The 23,503-nt window shown below is 52.9% G+C and overlaps 2 protein-coding genes across 2 annotated transcripts; both read left to right on the top strand.

The window, feature by feature from the left end:
- The first annotated feature begins 642 nt into the window (after positions 1 to 642).
- Positions 643 to 7,294, top strand: HOXC13 (homeobox C13). Its single transcript, XM_054590747.1, has 2 exons — positions 643 to 1,372; positions 7,038 to 7,294. The coding sequence occupies exons 1-2, from the start codon at positions 643 to 645 to the stop codon at positions 7,292 to 7,294; spliced, it is 987 nt and encodes a 328-aa protein (XP_054446722.1).
- A 9,386-nt stretch (positions 7,295 to 16,680) lies between these two features.
- On the top strand, positions 16,681 to 18,310 carry HOXC12 (homeobox C12). Its single transcript, XM_054590746.1, has 2 exons — positions 16,681 to 17,290; positions 18,072 to 18,310. Exons 1-2 carry the CDS (start codon positions 16,681 to 16,683, stop codon positions 18,308 to 18,310), a joined length of 849 nt encoding a protein of 282 aa, XP_054446721.1.
- Positions 18,311 to 23,503: the final 5,193 nt, after the last annotated feature.

Genomic DNA, 23,503 nt, shown 5'->3' with positions numbered 1-23,503 from the left:
AGAGTCCCCATGCCCTGCACGCGTGCTTCCGCCTGCTTTCTAGTTTCTTCATTTATTAAGAAAAAAATGCGGTTTCTCCCTCGCCCGAGATCCAGTCAGCGATCTCGGTCAGGGGAGTGGTTGGGAGGGCAGGGATCTGTCTCCCCCATACACATCCCAAACCCAGGAAGGCGCCCGGGAATTTCCATACCCCCTTCAGACCCAAATTCAGTGCTCCCCCCCCAACCTGTCCCTCTCAGAGCCGGCCAGGGGGCGTTGCCCTGTCCCTTTAAATCTCCTAGCTCCCTCATGTTCTGAGAGCCAATCAGCAGAGCCCTTTCCCACTTTGCTCCGCCCCACCTGGGGGGGGTGGGAACCCCAGGGGACCCGGCCAAGCATCACTCACGCCGGCCGAGTCACGTGGGCGCGGGAGGGGTGCGGAGGGGAGGCGGGCGGGAGCCGCCGGATTTCTTAATGAAGTGTCCCCGCATGCGTAGAAGGATTGTGGGGGGAGGGTGGTGGAAGCAGAGGGAGGAGGAGGAGGAGGGGAGGGGTGGAGAGGGAAAGGAGGAGGGATGGGGGAGGGGAAAAGAAAGCGAGGTGTCTCCCTAGCTCTCTGCCTTTGGCAAGTGGAGTTTTTAAAAAGCTGGAGCAGATCATGTCATGACGACTTCGCTGCTCCTGCATCCGCGCTGGCCGGAGAGCCTTATGTACGTCTATGAGGACAGCGCGGCGGAGAGCGGCAGCGGCGGCGGCGGGGGAGGCGGCAGCGCGGGCGGAGCGGAGGGAGGCTGCAGCGGAGCGAGCCCCGGCAAAGCCCCGAATATGGACGGGCTGGGCAGCAGTTGCCCGGCCAGCCACTGCCGCGACCTGCTTCCACACCCGGTGCTGGGCCGCCCGCCCGCTCCCCTGGGCGCCCCTCAGGGTGCCGTCTACACGGACATCCCGGCCCCGGAGGCAGCGCGCCAGTGCGCCCCGCCGCCAGCGCCCCCCACCTCGTCCAGCGCCACCCTGGGCTACGGCTACCCGTTTGGTGGCAGCTACTACGGCTGCCGCCTGTCGCACAACGTGAACCTGCAGCAAAAGCCTTGCGCCTACCACCCAGGCGATAAGTATCCGGAGCCGTCGAGCGCCCTGCCGGGTGACGACCTGTCCTCCAGGGCCAAAGAGTTCGCTTTCTATCCCAGCTTCGCCAGCTCCTACCAGGCGATGCCCAGTTACCTGGACGTATCAGTCGTGCCTGGGATCAGCGGGCACCCGGAGCCGCGTCACGATGCGCTCATCCCCGTCGAAGGCTACCAGCACTGGGCTCTCTCCAACGGCTGGGACAGTCAGGTGTACTGCTCCAAGGAGCAGTCGCAGTCCGCCCACCTCTGGAAGTCTCCCTTTCCAGGTAAGGAAGGGGGGCCCGAACGCCACGGCCGTCGCCAGGGACCCCTCCCCGTCCCGACTGCCCCAGGGCTCCGCACCCCAGCCACCCCCGCCGTCTGGCCCCGGCGCGCCGGCTTTCTGGGCTGCCGATGAAGCTGGCCGGGCGAGCTGCGCTGAGGAATGCGCCGGGGAAGAAATCTGCTCCGACACGTTCCCCGAAGCTGCCCGACTGAGAGTGAAGCAATCATAGGCGCCCGAGCGCCGGGCCGCCGGCTGGGCTCGAGTCGGTAGCTCGCCTCCTCCGCCCCCAGCCGACTCCAGTCTCACGCACGGCTTTCCGCAGGCTAAGCCCGCTTCTGGCTAGGAATGGGGGTGGGGTGGGCATCCAGTGCCTTGGAATCCACACCACCAGCATAAAACCCTCAACCCACAGAATAAATGGGGTGGGGGGCTAAAAAACCTAAAACATTTCCTTTGCCAGAATTTCCAAGATCGTTCAGGCACTAGTTTTTTGTTTGTATTTTTTTAAGTAGGGGTCCAATTTGCCAGGGTCTACAGAAATATAGGAGGCTTCCTTTTCTCTCTCTCTTTTTTTCCTTGATGTATTTTAAAAATTTGGCCGCGAGTTTCCCTGTTGTTAAAGGAGCAGAGAGCTAAAATCTCTTTCATTTGCATCCTTCTCTTGGGACGTAAATTTTCTTTTTCTCTTTGGTATACTGAGCTCAAATCCTGTGGATGTTTCCACTGCTAACTCCCCCAAATGTGGGGAGAAAAGAGTTACCTATGCCTCAGACACAGAAAGAGGGGGGCAAAGATGAGAGGTGTAGGGAAGAGAGACCTATTCTGGAGGGATCTAGGGTCCAGGCCCAGGCTGGGGACCACTGTTTCTGTCTGGCTATGTATGGGGGGGGGGGCGTGGAATTCACCAGTGTCCTGTTCCTTCTCTAAATGAGGCTATCTCTGAACACGAGGGGATCTTGCAACCCACCCCAGGGGGGGGAAGATCAGTCCCAGGCTTCTAACATTTACCTCAGGAGCTTTGAATTCAGCCCTGTGCTGAGAAATCAGGATCTGAGGTCTTACAAATCCAGAAGAACTTCAGTGTGCTCTGGCTGTAAGTAGGGCTCAGTAGGAGAGGGCTGACTGGCTCCCTTCTGATGTCCACAGGGGTACTATGGGGCCCAGAGCAGCTACAAGTGTCTCCCCATACTGCTCAGAGGGTCCCCCAGCTCTGCGTTTGGGTTCAGGGATATTTTCATTGGGAGTATAGACCTGAAGACTTCCTAAGGGTGTGCCTGAAATTCCTCTGCATCCGAGATTAGGGCAAGGGCAGATGGTGAAAACATCACTGAATAATGGTAGAAAATGTAGCAAACAACATTCTTGTCAATATTATGAGATTGCTTAATATATGTAACACAACTGAATGCCAGGGTGGACCCACCCTAGACACCCCATGTGGCTGTGAGATTTAAGGATGATAGAATTTTGGTACATGGTATCATGCATTACCTATTTGGCATTGGCTATATTTTTATATAATATGATTTCTGTTACTAACCACAATATGAAACACATGATAATACATTTCTAGAATATAGGCAATTCACATGTAGAGAGATGGCCTTTTAATTCCCCATTTCACCCAAATGGTAAACTCCTTTGGAGATGAGGATCTGGCAGGAATTCTTGGAGCAGGGGGAGCCGATAGGCTAAGCTAAAGGGCCAAAAGGCAGGGGGGCAGATGCCCACCAGGCCCCCTGTGGGCAGAGGTGCGGGTCTAGAGCAATGGGCAATGGATTTAATGTGAAGAAGTGAAGAGAGCGAGCTGCTCTTGCATTCCTATGTGTGCATGTGGAATGGAGTAGGGGTGAAGGATTGATGAGAAACGCAGAAATATCTTTGAACAAAATATACATTTTAAAGATTCCCAGAAAAAAAATCCACTCAAAATAAACACTTTATGATCACAGCCTCCTAGAGGAGAAAATCTTTGAAATAAAAAAAGTGTATAGCCCAACTGAGATTTAATACACTTGCAAATTACGACATGCGAACTACACATGGAAATGGATACAAAACCCAGTGTGTCTCAGCAGCTACTTGCTCACACACACTCTCTGTGTTGGAAATAGAATCAGGCTGGTGTCTCACAGTGAGTGCAGAGGTCCAGGCAAAACGTAGATGAAAAAGAAATGATCATCAGACACCCTCCTACTTTCCACCCACACAGAGAACTTTTAGAAGTAGTGAGATTTCCAGATAACTCTGTCTATGCAATTGTGGTTTGTTCGGCAGCATCTAGGCATAAACACTACTGTCTCTCTTCAGCGCCTCTGGCTCTGAGAAACCTCATCTATGGAAGTCTGGGCTGGTGTGGGAGACGGAGTATTGTTCAGAAAGATCCAAATAATTAGGGCCAAGGTGTGTTGTGGCTTCTTCCTTCCCCCAATTATGTAGGCTCTTGTTTCATTGCTCTTTTTTTTTTTTTCCCTTTCTTCCAATGGTGAGTTTAGACAGTTTTTTGTTTGTTTGTTTGTTTTTGTGTTTTGACAGAGAGAGGTGGAAATGCCAAGAGAGAATCAGCAAAGAAAGGGACAAGGAGAAACAGAGACAGTGACAGGCAGACACGCACAGATAGGATTAGGAGAGAGGGAAAAAGAATTAGTGTATTCTTTGGGCAATACTGGAAGTACCTACTGACAAGCCTTTGGGTTTTGGCTGAGGAGAACAGCTAGGATTTCTAGCTGGGCAAGAGCCTCTTCGGAGCCCGTGTCGTGGCAGTGGATGGGCAAGAGCAAGTGGGCAGTAGGAACCTGTACATAGATCCCCAAAAGAAAGCTGTTGAGAATCGATCTTATTTGCTCCTCAGAGGTGTCTATTAGGGTCCCGGGTGTGCGTATGCTTTGGAGGGAGATTAGGGAAGGCTTGATTGTAAGATTAATAGCCAACTTCCCACTTACTTTAGGCGGTATAAACACTACTCCAGGTCTAAGCTTCCAGAAGTTTCCACATCTTTAGATCCCACTTCCTTTTCAGACAAGATGACAGACAGCGAAGGGGGGCCTTCTGTGAGAAAGCAAGACTGAAGTTTTTTCCCCAGGAGGCCTTAAAAAAAAACACAGCAGTTTGGTCTGACCCATGAAAAACTTGGCCAAATCAATCCTTGGCATTCTGAAGAGAAAAATAGCTAGCTTAGTTCAATTACTTTTTTAAAACTAATTTTTAAAGGTTGTGTTGATGAAATATCTTTGGAAAATTAGAGTTGGAATTTAGGGGATCCAGAATTGGGTAGGTAATTGTGAGCATTTACAGAAAGTGAGGCAAAAAACCAGGGACAATTAGCTGATTAATTCAGGAATCAAAGCCCACTTTTATTCTATTTTGTTTTCCAGGGAAAAGGAGGTATTTTAAAGCTGGATTGTACCAGGTGGCCTATTTCTATTTTAGAACTTACAATGTCATGTATATTGAGTCCGAGAATATGGGTTTAAAATCTGGTTCTGCCACTTACATTGTTTTACTCACTCAGAGCCTCAAAATTCTCATTTTATAAATGGGTTTAATAGAATAAGCCTGAAAAAACATTCTGAGTATTAAAACAAAAAGAAAATCTCATGGTGTCCTCATGTTATCCTTACTTACCTTCTCTGTTTTATTCTTTTCCCAGAGTTATCAATTTCTTGAATCATGGTTACATCATTAGAGCAAAACAAACTTGTGAACTAAGAGATGTTTTTTTTAAAAAAATTATCTTGTACCAAAAAAATCATATTTAACATAAAGAATCTGCTGTGTTAAAGTGAAGTTGTTTTGTTTTTCAGATTTTTGTAAAACCTTGGCCTGTCCATACCTAGGCAGAAAAAAGTGACAAGTCCAACAATATTCCTGAGAAATTGTCACCATGAAGACAGCCAGCCCAGGCCTCGGAAACCCTCTCTCCCATTCTCTTCTTGAGCACTTTACTTCCTTCCTGCATTCGATTGTGACCTTTTCTTTCCCAATTCTGTATAGATAAGGGTCCCTGGCAGAGAGCATACCCAATAGGAATGGGTGTAGGGAAGGTGTTTTATGAGGGTGGGGTGAGAACAGTATTTCGGGAAGAGCTTTGTGTCTTCATTCCAGACTGTGTCTACACTTTCAAAGGGCAGAGTGAATGAAGGGGAAATCCCAAGTATTCAGTCTTCTTCATTAGCTTCTGCTTGAAAAAGTCTAATAATTACATTTAAAAAATCGAGGGGTCAATTATTTAGAAATCTTCCTAGTTCCCCCCTTCCCCTTGAAAGTGTGGCTATGACCTTTTTACCGACAGAGATGAGAGTGCAGTGGAAGGGGGCTGTAAGTGACATTTATTGTTTTTAGTTCCTGTGAAATTTTCAGAGTATAAAGAAATTAAACTACTAGTGGTTAGGATCACAAGGTATTTAGGATTTAGAGTTAGGGTCCTGCATGGGATAAAGACAGTTTCCTTCAGCCTTGCAAGAATGGAGAGGAGGGGGGTTGGAGCAGAGCAGATTTTGCTCCGTTTTGGCAAGTGGACATTTGTGGGGACAGAGGGGCATTGAGTTCTTTTTATAGACTTATGTGAATAGCTGGTTTTACCCCCCAAGAAGTGCTCTCCTGTTACCTCCACTGGAGGACAGACCCTCGGGTGGGGACCTTTTACTTCCAGGGACCTATTCTTTACATGTCAGGGCCAGTGCCTCCCACCTTGGATGTTAAGTGACTCACAACATTGAATTCTTAGAGTGATGGGCTCCCAAACAGACTGGCTTCACCTGGACACTTTTCTTCTCTGTGTGTATTGGTGCATGCCTCGGATTCTTAGTGCAGAGCCAGTGACCAAAGGCGTGAGCAGTGACCTGGCGGTCTGTGCCCACCAAAGCGTCTTCCATGCCCGCCATGTCCTCCCTCGACCCTACAACAGATTGTCTTTCTCACATACTGGAGCTGAGTATAAGAAGCTGATGGCTGCCCAGATGATTTAACTGAGGGAAGACCTGCAGACCAGAGTGAATTTAAAAAAGAGAGAGAGATTTCATGTATTTTAGAGAGAGGGGGAGGGAGGGAAAAGAGGGGGAGAGAAACAGCGATGTGAGAGAGAAAAGTGAAAGGGTTGTCTCTCGCTCGCCCCCAGCTGGGGGACCCCCGTCCCGTCCCAGGCATGTGCCCTAATCAGAATTGAACAGGCCACCCTTCCGTTTGCAGGACGGTGCTCGACCCACTAAGCCACACCAGTCAGGGCACCAGAGTGAAATTTGAAGGGACCCTTCTAAAGGTGCAAAGGTACTAGACCAGTGCGGTGCTGAGCCATACCGAAGCCTGGGGCAAAAAGAGAAATCAACAATACTGGCACCGTGTTTATTTTAAAATTTGATATTTTGTTCATCGTGTATTTTTGCATTCAGTTTGATTTTTTAAAAAAAACATTGTATTGAAGTATTATTTATCTCAATCACTGAGCTTTGGGCGCCCCCTCTTTTAAAGTTTGAATCAGAGGAAATACCCCAGGGGGCCTCACCTTAGTCATGGCCTTGCTAATAACAAGGGTGCAAAGGATTTGGGGGCAATTTGCAGGGCCCCTTTGAGTCCCTGCCAGAAGCTTGTGCCTTCCGCAGCGGCGGTGCAGCCTCGGGGCCCCCAACCGAGACTCACTCGCTGCCCACCTGCCTTCTCTCTCCCCTTAGACGTGGTTCCCCTACAGCCTGAGGTGAGCAGCTACCGGCGCGGGCGCAAGAAACGCGTGCCCTACACCAAGGTGCAGCTGAAGGAGCTGGAAAAAGAGTACGCGGCCAGCAAGTTCATCACCAAAGAGAAGCGCCGGCGCATCTCCGCCACCACGAACCTCTCGGAGCGCCAGGTCACCATCTGGTTCCAGAACCGGAGAGTCAAAGAGAAGAAGGTGGTCAGCAAATCGAAAGCGCCTCATCTCCACTCCACCTGACCGCTTACCCGGCCACCTTCCCCCTCTATTTATGTCACCGCTTTGTACCATAACCGAATCCACCGAAGGACCCTTCACCGGTGCAGACGAATATTTAATGTTAACCAGAAAGAGGAACCGCATGTCGGAGAGGCAGCGAGTATCCGAGGGGCGCAGTGCCGCCCCCTACTCCCCACGCTATCTCCAACCCCCACCCCCATCCAGATGGAACCTACTGGGCCTCAACAACTTTGGAGGTGGGTCCCGGTGGGCTGTGGAAGAAAGCCTGCCGGCCCCACTCCCGTTCACCCTACCCCTCTCATTGCCAGAAAGCCGAGGGGCAGCGGAGAGACCGATCATTCCAACCAAAGCAGGGTTGGGGAACACCCATGACCCCATTCTTGCCTCCTCCTTTGCCAGGCAGGTAGAGGACCCTCCTGAGGGTGCGGCCTCGGTGTAGGACCTGGCGAGCTTATAATTTCCTTCCAGTTCCTCCCCCTGCTCCCTGTCCTTCCTGCACTCCTTAGTTAGGCAAGAATTCCCAGTTTAAATTTTCTGTGCATATTTCAAAAGTCACATTAATATGAATGAGAAATGTTAGGGATCTGGCATCATGACTGGAGTAGAGGCAGTGCATAGGTTTTGTTTCTTTCCTATCTATTTCAACAAAAGCTGGAATTGGCCCAGGAGCCACCTACTTCCCCCCATCTTAATCAAGAAGCTGAATTTCTCAGGAGCCACCTTTGCCCGCACTGCCTCCTCTGTTCTTTCCCTGCCAACACACCGTAACCAAAGGACAGAAACTCAACCATGCTTCTGAATGTTTTTCTTCTCTCTCCTCCTCTCCCCCTCCTTGTCTTCTTCTTTTTCTCTATTTCTTTCTTTCCCTCTCCCCTCTCCCAATCAGGCCAGACAAAGAAGCAGAATTTTTTTCTTAAAAAAGGCGGGGGGGGGGATGTCAGAGGGTGGAGAGTGGGTTCCCCAGCAGAGTCCCTTTCCAGTCACTTCTCTGTCAAGGCAATTGCTGTGGACAGAGGCCTCACACTTTCACTTTCACTGATATTCCAGAGGAAAGCAATTTCCTTCCAGAAGCCAAAATAACAGCCGCCACATAGCCAGCTAATGCCGACCTGCCTAACGTGTCCCTCCTCAAAGGCCAAATTGGTGCTAGGGGGCCCCTTGCCTTCTCCCACTGGCGCATTACAAAACAGTGTCCTTTTGAAATGTTCAGCAGAAATAGGCTTTTTAAAAAATGTTCTGTGTCTGTATATAGTACTGTGATGTCTGAATGGCAATGTATTGAATGCAAAAAAGAAAAACCCATAAACTCATTTTTAAAATAAAATCTTTTTTTTTGCCTTGATTTTATTGCTCGGATTCTTTCTGAAGCCTTTTCTATCCACTGGCTCTTCATAGAAGTTTCTGATGCCCTGACTCAGCCAGAATGGAAGAATATAGCTATAGAATATAGCAGTGGAAGAATATAGCTATACCTCCAACAGGCAAGATCCCTGACTCGCATTACACCACTTAAGTTTTTTAAAACTTCATGTGGTTGAAACTATCTAGACAGGAGAAGAAAACTCCTTCCTGATACCCTAAATAGATGAGTGTATGCTAGGGAGAGAAGATGAAATGGGCAACTGGATAGGCCTAGGAGCAGGTGAGTGAGAGAAGTACATTGCTATTCACTTCAGTTAGTAGTTGAGGCTCAGATCTGGATCTGGGTGCCCGTGCTGAATGCTGTAGTGGTGGCCATGGTGGCAGCAGTGGGAAGCTAATCTTAGTCTCCTGAGGCCCTACTATCCCCAGAGGGTCCCAAATCCCTCCAGGCAGTTCAGGCCTGGGGCTTAGGGAGAGGTCTATACAGCTACTCCCAGGCTGCATTTGTTCTTCCCCCGTCAACCTTTGTAGAGAGGTCGGGCTGCTAGCATCCCTCATGCCCCCAGTTCCCTAAACCAACCCACCTTTATTTTCCAGGGTTTCTGGATACCTGTCTTCCAAGCAATCTGGAACCCTATAGACTCTGCCACTAATTTGTTTTTTCTGTGAGTCAGTCTGTGCCTATCTCCCATTTTGACAGAGTTAATGAGATTGTTAAATTGTCAGGTTAAGAGACTTTAAAAAGCAATATAGCTGAAAACAATGTTATCTTGGATTAAATCTTTACTGCAGCAATTTTTATTTATGTGTAATATTTTTCCTCTCCTGAGACACAGAAAGACTGGAGGCATTGGGTTGAAAATTCCAGTTCTCTGATTTCCCTTTACACGATGGCTGAAGTGTTAAAGATTTTATTTAAATAAATGTTTGGGCGTGTGTGAAACACACACACACACACACACACACACACACACACACACACACACACAGGAACTCTGAGAGACAAAGAGCCTGAAGAATTCGCTGTCTGTGCAGGCTTTGCCACTGATGCGGCACCAGTCCTGTTCGACTCCATTTCAACTATGGGCTAACTCTCAAAGAATCATATGCTGGGAAGTAGTGATTTAGGAGGGAATAAATGAATCTCCCAGGAATAAGGTTCATTCTTAATTCCATCTCCCCTTTCCCTTCCCACCCACCACCCTAATCTCTTCCCCAAACCAGAGTCTCCCCTGAGGTGAAAAGAGTTGAAAATAAAACGTATGTTTGGTCAGAGAAAGAAACTGAATAGACAAGAGGTCTTGAGCTCCCTGGATATGAGCCCCCATCCCTCTTGACTTGAGGGTGCATTGGATAGTCCTATGACACTGTAGACACAGAGAAAATTGGAGACTCGGGGGAAGGAGAAGTCCAGAGTCCTCCAAGCACACAAACCCACACATAGTCAAATGAATGAGTCTTCCCACACAGGGAGGGACCAGCATGAAGGCCCCAGAAGAGGGTAGTGGAAAAGAGAAGGAGGGAAAAAAGGCATTGCAAACTCATGGGAGTTGTATTGGGACACTGGTAACCCAGGCAAAAACTGAAGTCCCTCTGAGTCCCTGTGAGTCCCAGTGTGCAAGGGTGTTTAGGACCCTCTCATGCCCTGGTTTAAATATGCCAGGGTGAATTTTGGAGAAATTCATGTCATGGCTGGATCAATTTTAAAGATGTCTCTCCCATAAAAATAAGTAAGCATGAGAATGGAAACTCACGTGCGAGGCAGGTATTGCATGACTGAGTGCTCTGGGGAGGCAATGTTGGGGAAAATGTATTATTCTTTTCTTGATCATGTTGGTCCCTGACCTTTCTGTCCTCCAAGAATTAGCATTCTCATTGGGGACTCTGTGAAATATTCCTGTGAAGGGGTGTGTGCATGTGTATTTAGAGCCTTTGATCGGTGGAGAATTTCCTCAGTCTTTACATCCTGTGTGTGCAAGTACGTAAGCAGGTGTGTTGCCAGCCAGCACTCATCCCAGGGCACAGAGTATGTTTTCTCTTCTTTATTCAAATCTCTTAAAAGCCTTTCTTTCTAAGGCCAGTCTCCTAGTGTTTGTGAGAATGAGGCTGCAATAAATATGAGGGTGCAAGGGGATAGAGACTGAAGGGCTGTGAGCACAGAGGGTTCCCCTGGAAACAACCCTTCACCTCTGGGATGGAGGTTCCTGCTCTCTTTCTAATAACCCCACGGTATCCTCCACTCCTCATGCCCCACCAGGTCAGGACTAGGAAACCCGGGTGGGATGGAGTGACCATCTGGAGGCCACTCTTACCAGGCTGCCAGGGAGGACTCAGTTATACCCTTCCCTGAGCTAGTAGGGAAAGTCCTTCCCCACCCTCATTTCCGAGACCTAGGGCCAGCAGACGGAGCCTTTCAGCCAGTAGTCCCATAGCCAAGGACCCACCTGAGGGAGCAAGACCAGCAGCTCTCGGGAGAGCCCTCCAGGACTGCCTCCCGACCATCTGCTCCTGAGGCTGAGCCACAGAAGGCTGGGTCAGCAGTGAGGGCGTAAAGCAGGACAGCCCCTGGGACATTTTCCGTGACTCAGAGGATTGGAGCTGGGCACACTGCGGCAGCCCCCTCTGTTCAAAAGAGAGCTCCTTACCCAAGGGTCTACCTGGGTCCTACATGGATGGTGTTGGGAGCCGTTCCTTCAGAAAACTCCAACTGCTGCCTCAGATTTGTATCCAGAGCTGCGCTGGCGGGGAGGATTGAGGGGCCCTGGGGAACCAGGGGTTTCTGGGAGAAGGAGGGGGCCGCAGCCTTTTCGTATCCAGCCACGCTCTTCCTCTTTTAGCCTTGACCGTGACTAGGTCTTTCTGACCTTGACATCGAGAGGAGCTTAGGGGAGGAGGAGGGAAGGCCTTGATCTTCCGGTGGCCTGAGAAAGGGAGGGCCGCTAACCCCCTTGACGCGCCATCCCCCTTTCCCGCCAGAGCCCGCCGCCTCTGTTTACACACAGAGGAGGTGTCGTCTCTAGTCTAGACAGGGGCGCTAATAACGCCCATAAAAGGCGGCCTCTCCAGAGATGCTCTGCAACTCAGCTCCCGCGCGCCTACCGCTGGCCGCTCCCTCCGCCTTTTCCGCCCCACCCTCCTCAGATACCTCGGCTGGGCCTGCGGGCGGCCTTGCGGGGGGGCACCCTGAGGCTGAGGACCCCCAGCCCCGCACCCTGATGAACCTCTTCCGTCTCCAGTGGTAAGTGGACCCCGCTCTTCCAGCCCAGGCTGACTTGGGGTTAGCAGCACACCCTCCCACGACCACCAGCCTGCCGGGCCCGTTGTCCCCATTCCAATCTGTCCGCGCTCCCCGCCCCGCACTGGGGCCTTCGGTTTGGGAAGCATTTGGGTAGCCGGGCAGGGTAGACCCCAAGCAGATCTCAGCCGCTCCCCAGAGCTAGGCCTGGCCGGAGGCCATGGTCACATCAAGCCACCGGCTGTGGGGAAGGGGGCACTGGGGGTAATCCTCATTCCATACCGAGATTCGAGGTTTGCGAAGACCAGTCCCCCGTCCCCCATCCCCAGCTCCCGAATACTTGCAGGCGACTGTGGGTGTGGCGTTTCATGAGAGTGCTCCCCCCGCCCCCTTAAACTTGGTCTCCACACCTTTCTTGACACTCAGTAATTCACTAGGCGGAGGAGATCCTCTGCTGGCAGAGGGGGAAAATGTCAGAGCCGCGAAACTATTTAACTATTAGAGCGCCTAAAGGACAGAGAAAATAGGGAAAGATGGCCCGCTTAGGGATGCTCTGGTGAGAGGTGTAGGGATGGCTTCCCAGACGTTTCCACCTGGGACTTCCCACCCGTTCCCCATTTCCTGAGTGGTAATCCGGTTGGGTTCTGCCGGTGGGAGGGAGCTCAGAAGTGCCGCAGGACTGGAGGAGGTGAGGACGCTGCTGACCCCGGGCTGCTTGTGTGAGCCTGAAAACCTGACTGGGCCCCCTCACCCACGTTTTTTCCTAAACCCCCTCCTCCAGGCTGCAGGTCTCTGGAAGGCAACACCTGGAGAACGGGACTCCTAATTTTTTTTTTTCAAGTCCTAGCCTCCCGTAAGGAGGCCTGGAAACCAGGTGGGCTCCGACCTCTGGAGGAGCTAGTGAAGCAAAGATAGAGGGGACTGAGTCCCCTATCTCCACCTCTCAGTCTTAGCTGAATCCAACAAAGATCCTGAGACAAGCCTGAGCTGCCCTGAAGAGGTGAAATACAGAGGACTGAGAGGTCGTGGGCACAGGCCTTCCACATTCACCGCTTTTCATCTCCCTTCTCCCTGCCGGCCCAGCCTCTGCTCTCAGTCCTTTCAGGGCCCAGGCCCTGCCTCATTTGCATATGTGGCAGAACCTCTTTCCACAAACTAGACAGTGACCTTGAACTGTGCCACTGAGGCCTCTCCACTGACAGGAGAGGGAGGCACAGCGTGGAATAATTCCAACATCGGGTTGGCGGGGAAGCCACTCATATCTGCTCTGCTGAGGCCTAAGCCTAAAGCTCTGCCCCTGCCACCAGAGCCAACGTAGATTTTGTAATTAATTCCTTTCCTCTGGCTCGGCGGTGGCGGTGAGTCGAGGCCCCTCTTGGAGGCTGCGAAGATGCGGGAGGGATGGAGGCTCAGACAGAGAAGGCGATGGAGAGGCGGCAGGGCATCCAGCTTGTGGATGCGCGGGAGCAAGAGGGCTGCCAAGGGTCTTCAAGGAAAGCTTTGGACCACACCTTGGCCTTCAGTTTTAATTAACCCCTGAGTTAATGTGCAGGGTATAGTTGAGCCAGGTCAGCTGCAGCAGGAACCGGTGGCCCAGGTGCCAGCAAGCAGGCTACCCTCTTTAACCTTGTGATTTGATGAATGTGCAGGATTGTGGGCACAGATCACTCGGCGGTACCAGAGCCTGGGTCCCTGGCCAATTATAGTTTTGCCTGAGGTCTGCGAGGTGCGGGCAGATCAAACCAACTGTCTAAACGCGTCTGTGCCCCGCTTTTGCCTGTGAGCCTTCCCAGTCTCCTAACCCAACCCCCGTGGGCTTCAGGAGAGCAGCTCTTGCCAAGGCTGGATTTAGATTTGAAGCTTTACACCCGAGCCTCCCGCCGGCCCCGGGGACCCAGGCAGGGAGCGGTGCTCTGGGGACTGTTTGTCCAAGCCCGGTTAAGGAAGAAACACCTGAGCTCTGTGTGCAGCGGGTGCCCAAGAACTGCTGTAGTGCAAAGGGAGGCTGGGCATTTAGGTTGCCTGGGTCTTCGCTGGGGTCCTGAAAACCCCAGGTTCACACTGATCCCGGAGGAACAGAACATTGGTGATGCGTATTTTGCTGATGGTTCTCGGTAGCTCTTCCTGAGAGGACTCAGGGTCGGAAACACGAATGAAAGAGGAATTTAGGAGTGTGCCAGTGTCCACAGAGTCCAAAGCTGGGAAAATGGCCTTTTTTGATGTGGTCAAATCAGACTGTTAGAAACTGCGAGTGAAGGAAGCCTTCACTCCATCCTCATTTCCCCGGTGTTGCATCTGCCGCCCTGTGGCCGCTCCTCTGTGTTCTTTGCGGTCGGTCGGACGGCAGGGCAGCGAGCAGAGCTCTGGGCCTGAGATTTTCAAGCTAGGGATGGATGGGGAGAGGCTGAGACCTTCTTCTTGGGGGTCTCCTTCTAGGAAATTGCAGTCATGTAGGAGGGAGAAAGAGAAGGGGGAGAAGCCTCCACCCCACAAGAACTAGTGATTGCTCGGCAAAGCTCAGCGCGGCATTTCTCACACCAACAATAGCGGCCGAGCTCCGAGGCCTGGAGGCCTGCAGACCTCGCCGCTGGCGCAGTGTTCTGACTGAAAACACCGACAATATTAAAGTCACACCCTGCTTTGCTTTACGACCAAAATAACCCCCAAATAAATTATTTCAAAATTAAAATTTCAGTGTTGCTCATTAATGCATCTTGAAAAGGAGGCATACATAAGATGTTGGAGGTCCTGTGACGTGGTATTTGCGGCTAAGGGATGCTCCTCTCTGCAGCCGTACAGCCCCCTTAATCAATTCGGCACAAAAAGGCCAATCCAGGCGGTCTCCTGTCTGGCCTTCGGCACCGCGGCACCGCTGGACTTTCGCGTTTCTGACTGGAGGTGACTGAGCGAGGCTAGCATCCCACCGCTTGGCCTCTGTTCCGGCAGGTTGGGCACCCCACCACCACCACCCTCCGCACCCGCACCCGCCCCCGCCCCCGGTCGGGAGGGAGGAACCTAGCCAGGCAGCCTGGCGGGCCAAGGCGGAGAAGAGAAAGCCAGCCGGTCGAGGGGCGGACACCCAGCTTCGAACTGCTGCTGGGCTGGTCGCTGCCTGCGGGAACACATTTCTGCCGGAGCGAGCAGCTATGGTTTGGGATATGAAATCGCGGGAGCTGTGGAATTCTAAGAATCTGCGACTCTCTCTGAGGCATCCTAAAGAGGAGAGGGAGAGAAGAGAGAGAGAGAGAAATTTTTGCGTCGGTTGGGATCTAGCTCTTGCTCAGACTTTTGATTTTCACCTGCATGGGTTATTTTCCCCCTCCAATATTCTATTGGACTCTCTTTCTATTTTTCTCTAAATCTTCTGGTGTTCTCTCTTATTTAGATGTTTTCTGAGCTACTTATCTCACTTTGTATTACTCAAAGCTGGGCATTGGATAGCCTGAAATAATCACATAGAAATTTGACTATTTTGTCTACTAGACTCTGATAGAATACACCTAGTCTTGAAGATTTTTTAAAAAAATTTTAATTCACTAAACTGTGTTCCATGGGCTTAGCTAAAATCAGATCGCGGTTTCCAGACGTTGATGAATCATCTCGCCAATAGCCAGCATTGGGTTCTCAGCCTTCTCCAGAAGGAGCTGCTGAGATTAGCACCACAAATACAATTTTAAGTCCTCAACAAGATGATTCTCTGGAGTCCTTTCCCTCACTCCCCGCACACCTACTGGCCTCTGCGCCGCTCTGTGATGGTCCTGGCGGCAGGCTGGGCCGGTTAGGGGTGCTGGTGTCTTCTCCACAGTGGGAGTCGGGAGCCTCCCAGGCCAGCGAAACCCTCTTGCCTTGGCCCGGAGACTCTTGTCACAAAGAATGTGAGAGACACCCCAGAAACCCCTGTGACCCACAGAGTCACAATGAAGAGCAGTCCGAGCCCCCAGATTTTCAAGAGCAGGCAGGCAGGTTCACACTGAGCTGAGCACCTCTTTATTCTGCCTCCCTCTGCATCCCTTCTTTAACAGTTGAGTGGAGGTGTGAGGATGGGGTGGCTCCTAGCTTGGGGGCAAGACCCCACATTAATAATTCTCCCTGAGCCCTTCCTGGAAGAAAGGGCCCCAGATGTTTCTCTAAATTCCTGAGGAGAAAGAGCTGAAGAAGAGGAGTTCAGCAGCCCAACAGCTGGGAGAGGCAGCGGCAGGAAAACCTGTCCTTACCCCTACTTCGCCTCTACTGTAAATAAACCCCGAGCCAAAGGGCTCATCCGTCTCCTTAAACAGCCAGTAAACTTTATATGACACAATATCTAATAGTAATTTATTGGGGAGATATTGTAAATTCCAACGGTTTTAGTTAATAAAGGAGCTAATTAAAGAGGGACGGACTGTGTTCGGCCAGCTGTTGGTGAGAAGATAACACATCTGGGGAGGGTTGCAGGGTGCAGAAGTGTGTATGTGCGGGTATTTTTGGTGCGGTTCCTCTTGCCCCGTGTCCGGCGATTTCCTCGTTTTCTGCATTAGGTTTTACATGGTTAAACAACAACGACGACAACAACAAAAAAACAGAAGCCAGTGAATAAGTCTGACCCCGTGTTTGCCACCCCCCCCCCCGCCCCAGACTGAGGAAGGGGGAAGTTGGAGTTAGTAAGGGGTGGGGGGATTCGCTGTCCCCACCCACCCCCTGGCGGCCTTGCCCACGTGAGCTGCACGGCCAATGGGTGGCCGGTGCAGGTTTAACTATGTTTAATGTCAGATAGCAATAAAGTAGAAGCTGCCGGTCGGGCCCCGCGGAAATGGGCGAGCATAATCTCCTGAATCCCGGGTTTGTGGGGCCGCTGGTGAACATCCACACGGGAGACACCTTCTACTTCCCCAACTTCCGCGCGTCTGGGGCGCAGCTGCCAGGGCTGCCTTCGCTGTCCTACCCGCGCCGTGACAACGTGTGCTCGCTACCTTGGCCGTCGGCGGAGCCGTGCAATGGCTACCCACAGCCCTATCTCGGAAGCCCAGTGTCGCTCAACCCTCCTTTTGGCCGCACGTGCGAGTTGGCGCGCGTTGAGGACAGCAAGAGTTACTACCGTGAGCCGTGCGCCGAGGGCGGCGGCGGGGGCCTGAAGCGTGAGGAGCGCGGGCGCGACCCGGGCCCAGGAGTTGGGCCAGGGACAGCGCTGCTGCCGCTAGAGCCGTCAGGGCCGCCTGCGCTCGGGTTCAAGTACGACTACGCGGCAGGCGGCGGCGGTGGCGATGGTGGCACCGGACCTCCACACGACCCGCCCTCGTGCCAGTCCCTGGAATCCGACTCCAGTTCCTCCCTTCTCAACGAGGGCAACAAGGGCGCCGGCGCGGGCGACCCTGGCAGCTTGGTGTCACCTTTAAACCCCGGTGGCGGGCTCTCGGCCAGCGGTAAGCACCGTGAGACTCGCTTAGGGCGGGACGCCTTACCAGGGCGGGCAGGGTAGGAGGACCGAGCTAGGGCCGCCTGGGGTGACAGAATGTATAGTGAGGGAGCGCTTCTTTTAAAAAGAAGTGAAGGTTGAGGGAGCCCTATAAACGGTAAATATCCCCATAAAAAACTGAAGAGATTCCTTTTTTTATCAGCCTGGGGTCGGAGGGAGCATGGAGCTCTGGAGAAGGGGGATTCCGGCAGGGGATTCTGGCAGGGGATTCGGGCGGAGTCTTCCCCAGGCCTGGGGGCTGGGAAGGTGGAGACTCAGAGCTGGGTCCTTTGCTCTCCCAGGGCCTCCATCTCAGCTTCCCAACAGCCCCCACTACCTACATTTTTTTCTTTTAAGAAACTCCAGTAGACACGGCTCACTCTCGCCACTCGCTCATGTCTGTTCTAACTGATGAGGGACCCTGCCCTGGAGGATGTGAGATGAAGGGGCCAGGATATCCTGGAGAAGAGGTTTGGGGAGAAGTGAAGGGATAGGAACACAGATCAGTTAGGGATACTGCAGCGGTAGGTAGTTGGGGAGGCAAGGAAAAGAGGTGAAAGAGGAAAAAAGAATGATGAAAGATGGGAGTTGGTGGGATGTGGGGGTCTGTGTAGAAGACAGGAGCCCGGAGAGGAAGGGCTTGGGGTTGGACATTAGGCCAAGGTGAAAGGGGCTAGGGAAAGACCGTGGGCACTGGGCTTGTCACCTCTTGGTCCTCTGGCCAACCCTGCTGGTTCATCTCTACCCAGGCACGCCCTGGTACCCGATCCACAGCCGCTCACGGAAGAAGCGCAAGCCTTATTCGAAGTTGCAGTTGGCAGAGCTGGAGGGCGAGTTTCTCGTGAACGAGTTCATCACACGGCAGCGCCGGAGGGAACTCTCAGACCGCTTGAATCTTAGTGACCAGCAGGTCAAGATCTGGTTTCAGAACCGGAGAATGAAAAAGAAAAGACTTCTGTTGAGGGAGCAAGCTCTCTCCTTCTTTTAGAGGGCAAGGCAAGGGAGCCTGCCCCAGACTGAGCCTGTCTCTGGCAGAGAGCAAGAGGGGGCGCTGCCTGGGACACAGTCTCCCGCTTAGAACACCAGACATCTCTGGCAGGCCCTCTCTGGACGTCCTCTTGTCTGTTTTGTTTGCGGTTCCCTCCTACATACCCCCAGCAGGCCCTGCCAGGCCCCAGAGAGAAGGAAAGAACCCAGACAGGGAGAGAAGCCCACAGCTGTAGGCCAGGGATAGGGACAGGGAGGCCTGAAGCACTGGGGAGGGGCAGACTGGGGCACAGGACCTCTGGGTGAGGACCCAGGCACCCCCTCCAACCACTGGCCTTCTGTGGTCTTAAGTCTGCCTGCAGGAGGAGGCAAGGGTGGGGACAGTAGGACCAAGGCTCCCCAGACTCGCTGTTTTGGGGTTAGGAGAGGCTGAGAGGACGGAGCAAGAGCGGAGATAACCAGAGCAGGAGGCGGACAGAGAAGCTCTGGGAGGGCAGGAGGAAGTGGGGGGACCCAGGAGGAAGTGCGGTTTGGGAGAATCAGCAATGCCCAAGTCCAAGAGGTCTGGGTCCTCCAGGACTCGATGGCAGAGCAGGTGGAGGCATGAACTTTTGGCAAATCCGGCTGCGGACAAGGCGATAACAGCCTTATGTCCCCTCTAGGGCAGGCTGCCCGCAAGTCTCCTGGTTCCCAGCCCATTCGCTCACAGGTGTGCTGCTATACTCTTCCTGCCGCCTAGGCGGCTGCGAACTGGAACCGCAAGTGGGGAATTGAGAGCCAGGGTGAGACCCCAGCCGACGCAACCTCGGGTTCGATAGCCACTCTAGGGACCCCCATCTGGCGCTCCGGGAGACCCCAGAGGCTGTGAAAGGGGGCTCCGAAGCGCGGCATTGATTGGCGGGAGAGCTTCTGGCAGCCACAGGCTGCCGCCGCAGATTCTCCCTTTCCCGCTGGCGTTCACGGTCACGGCCAGCCAGAGGCTGGACCGGCATAATTTACGAGGCGGGAGGAGAATCCGCCCCTAAAGGGGCTACCACAGCGGCCCCGCTCAGCCCGGGTTTCCCAGGCTGGTGACAATGAAGGAGGGGCGCTACAGCTCCCCACCCAACTCTTTTCTGTCTCCCACTCCACCCTCTACCCAACGTGGCCCTTTGTCTCAGGATCCGAAGCCTCCGCCTCCCGGCTCAGCCGCGGAGTCCGCGGAGTCCCAGGACCAGAGCGGAGGGCGGAGCACATCTCCAGAACCGGTTGGAGGCCCGGAGAGTGGCTTCTCCAGCGGAGGGCCTTTAATTCGCAGCCCCTTTCAGGCCCCAGCCCCACCCCGGTAGATCCTAGGCTGGCTTAAGAGAGAGAAGCAGCGAAGGAGCTTGCCTGCTTTCCCATACTACGTTTTTATCCCTCTGGGTGAGAGTCCCCCGTGCTCCTATCTGCCGACCCACTCTTGCCAGGAACAAGGGGCTGATGGGAGTTGAGCCCAGCTTGGGAAGTGTGAAACTGGCCTACTAGCCTGGAGTTCTTTCTGCCTGGGGAGAGTCACCCCTAACACACCCTTGAAAGGCAACCCACAGAGCGCCCCCTGCCCCCCCCCCCCACTCTCCCACCAGTACACAGCTTCAAGCCTCTGTACAGAGTGGTGCAGAGGCACAAGCAAACTCATAGAGACAGCTGAGCCCAGCACAGGACTGGGTGCATTCACTCTCCTGACTATACTTGCAAGCAGGCAACCTCATATCCCCAAATACAGCCCTACAGAGTGACCATATAATCACTTGTTCCCATCATCCCCTGGGCACCTGACACACATGCCCACCCACGTAGATTTATTTCACTTATGTACAAGTTTGCAGGAATCACTGCCATCCCAGCTGTCTCCATGCTCCCCTGTGACCAGGTCCTGGGTGTGAGGCACTCCCCACTTTGCCTGGTCACCCATATACTTCTTCATGCAGCCCCTCCTGGGTTCCAGCTCACCACTCGAGCCTGACTCCCACAGCCTGATAGAGAAGAGAGACCAGAACATTTCAAAAGGGTGAGGGGGCAAAGATATGCAATATTCTCTTCCTGTTGCTTTAAACTTGATTTCTGTGAGCTTCTCTGTCAATCTGTGTCCTGTTCTCTGTGTTTGTTGCTAGTACCTTGTGCAATTCCTGTGCATAGATGTCCTCCCTTTCTCCCTCCCCAGCTCTCTGTAGTACACCCTCCTATTCAAACGGCTGTCTTTAGCACGTTTTCCCTTTATATAGTCCTTGTACAAAGTTGCTTCATCATATTAATATTAATAATAATAATTAAAACATGACTGTATGATGATGTGATTTTTTTTGAGAAAAAAATTTTTAACTGGGTCCCCACAAATTGTCTCCTCTGACCAGAAAGAATGTGATCCTCTGCCTCCTTGCTGTTTCCCACTTTATTTTCTGCATCCCGGGTGAATAATAAAAATAATAATGTATATTAATAAAGGAAGAGCAGTTTCAGGGGCAACAAAAATATATGAGCAATCAAGATCTGTTGATGAGCTGCCATCTCCAGTCCCAAGCAATTACTAGCAGAGAGAAAATTGGGGGATGGTAGATAGTGGGGGAGGAGAGGGATATCTAAGAAGTCATGGGCTGTAAAAATAATGTGGAGAGCTTGGAGGAGGCGGACACTACCTGTAAGGCCAAAAAAGGAAGCCTGAGCTGCAGCATCTTCATGAAGCAAAGCCAAGGTGGGGGTGCAAGCAGGTTGGAGCTGGGATGATAATAGTGCCCTGGGATATGGGGCAGGGCGTTTTAGGTCTGCACTTCAACCCCATGGCCTTAACCCCATGGCTTTGCTCTGGGAGCCCATTTTGTGCACTGCAAGCAGACTGGGCAAGGGACTGAAGATCCCTTGAAGCTGGGGAAATAGGCTCCATCTCTCTCAGTCAGTGACCCCTCTGGGCCATGCCAAGGAGAAGCCCAGGTCCAGACCACAGTCTGGGTTCCAGCTGAGCCCATAAGCCCTCTGCACCTCTACCTCACCCCTTCCTTCAGGGTGGGGCACCGTCCCTCGGCCTTTACTCTTGCATCTCTGGTCCCTGATTTTATCTATATCACAGCCTGGCTCCAATCATAGAATCTATTCCAAATTCCCCCTCCTTCCTCCTGGGCCTGCTCTGGAATAGCAGGGGCCCCCAACTGAGCCCAGCCTACAAACCATGCCTCCTGTTGTGAAAACTTTGTCTCTTTGCCTTTCCTTACTCCTGCAACTAGAAAATCTGGTAAATTTCAACCAAATCCCATTTCCCTTTGCCCCTAATCCCCAGCTGTCTTGTATAGCTGAGGGGCTCAGGCAGGGAGAAGATGATCCCAAGCTTTGAGGGTATTCATACAAAGGCCTTACAGAGTGTGGACAAGGCTGGGAACCAGATAGCTTCTGGCAGCCATGAGCTGGGGGAGGGACTGGATGGCTCTGCCTGAATCTGAATAAAGGGGGAGGGGATCTGAATCCCAATGAACCCAGGCAAGAGACTATCCTCCTCTTAAGAGACATCTATATAGGAAGAGTTAACAGTAAAGGCGTTTCTGGCTAAAAAAGGAGGAATTTAGGGAGGTCAGGAATAACTGGCCCTTAATTTATTCCCCTGGTTTATTCCCAGAGACAATGCAGATCTGAGAATGTATCTTGTTGCGCGGTGTCTACACAGGCCCAAGACTCAATAACTGGGGAAGTTGTCAGAGAGGGAAAGACACTATAATGTCCCCCCAATGGCTGAAAAGCAAGTCTTTGGGTCTCCCTGCCTAAAAGTTTATGTCTGAGTCACAACCCAAATACTTAGGGCACACCTGAGCTCTTGATCTGGGCAAGAATTTCATTTATTTTGCAACTATTTGTCTGGTTTAAGCCCTCAAACTACAATTTACTGACATTAAGACAAAGCATCCTGTGTCAGGGAAAGAAAAGGGAAGAATGACCTAGATAATTCAGGTAGAAAATAAGTCCACAATTGTATGTTTGTAAGCTTATAGCATCCAGATAAATTGTGTATTTGGCCGTGATCATCCATCCACCCAGTTCTACTCCACTCTCATCTGTATAAACGCAGCTAGGGTTTTTAAAGACACTATCCAGTAGACAGGAGATGGTCCCCACAGCCTGGGTTCTGTGGATGCTAATGCAGCCGGAAACCCGGCGCAATCGATGACTTAGACCCAGAGCAGAGCAGGGACCGCGGGCCTCACTCTGCGAACAAAGCAAACCCCCGGGACCTTGGGTTCCGGACAGATCGGAGCCCCCGCCGATCCTCCCTCCATTCCCAGGAAAGAAGGGGCGATCCTTAGGTCCCAGGTCCGCGCGGGAAGCACACCCCAGAGCCCCCAACACTCTCTGTGCGGCCGGCACAAGGAGGCGCCGAAGATTCCGGTGTAATTCGACTCGAGGTGGGTTGCAGGCCTCGGATCCCACGGCTACCTCTGTCTCCAGACTTAGGCCAGAGTGGCCGCCCTTGCGTGTCTGTCTCCGTTGAGACCGAATTGCCGGTATTCCGCCGCGAAACGAGCGGCCAGCGCCCGCTGTCCCTGGACGCCCCGCGCGGCTGGAGCCGGCGCCGCGCTTGTCGCTCAAGGAAGGCCCCCGAGACAAAGGCGCATCGGCCGCTGGGGCATGACGCGGGCGCCTGGGCCGTCCGCTCCCAACCCTGGTCCGGCGGCGAGGGTTCCGGTCCAACTTCCCACCTGTCCCGGTCGCCGCTCCAGTCCGCTCCAGTGTCCCGGGGCGAGGGAAGCCGGCACGCCTCCCAGCCCCGGCTGACCTGCTAAGCTCCCCGCCGCACTGCGCCAGCCGCTGTGGTCGGCGCCCGAGGGCCGCCGGGCCCTGGGAGGGAGGGGATGACCCCTGCTGGCCGGCGCCGTGGAGGCTGCCGAGACCCCTACCCGCTCAGCCGCTCTCCTCTGAGCACCCCAGGCCTGGAGGACGCCCCGTGAGTTTGTGGGGGACCTCTAAAAACAGCCCGAGTCTGAGGCGCCGCGGGGCCACGGGAACTAGGCCTTCTTCCTAAGCGCCTTTGCTCCTCTGGGCAAGCGGCGTCCCCACTGCGGTGGCTTGCCCTCCCGCCGCGCCTCTCACCGCCCGCTGCTCTGCCCAAAGGCTCCTAAAACCTACGCCGCCCCACGGAGCCTGTCAAGGTAGCCAAGGAACGGGGCTTAGAGGGTACCAAACCCAGTCGGATCTT

Source organism: Pteronotus mesoamericanus, unplaced genomic scaffold, assembly GCF_021234165.1.
Source record: "Pteronotus mesoamericanus isolate MK-2021 breed Mesoamerican mustached bat unplaced genomic scaffold, CSHL_Meso_final scaffold_21, whole genome shotgun sequence".
NCBI lineage: Eukaryota > Metazoa > Chordata > Mammalia > Chiroptera > Mormoopidae > Pteronotus > Pteronotus mesoamericanus.
The sequence above is the reverse complement of the archived record's forward strand: the minus strand, read 5'-3'. Positions and strand labels throughout refer to the sequence as shown.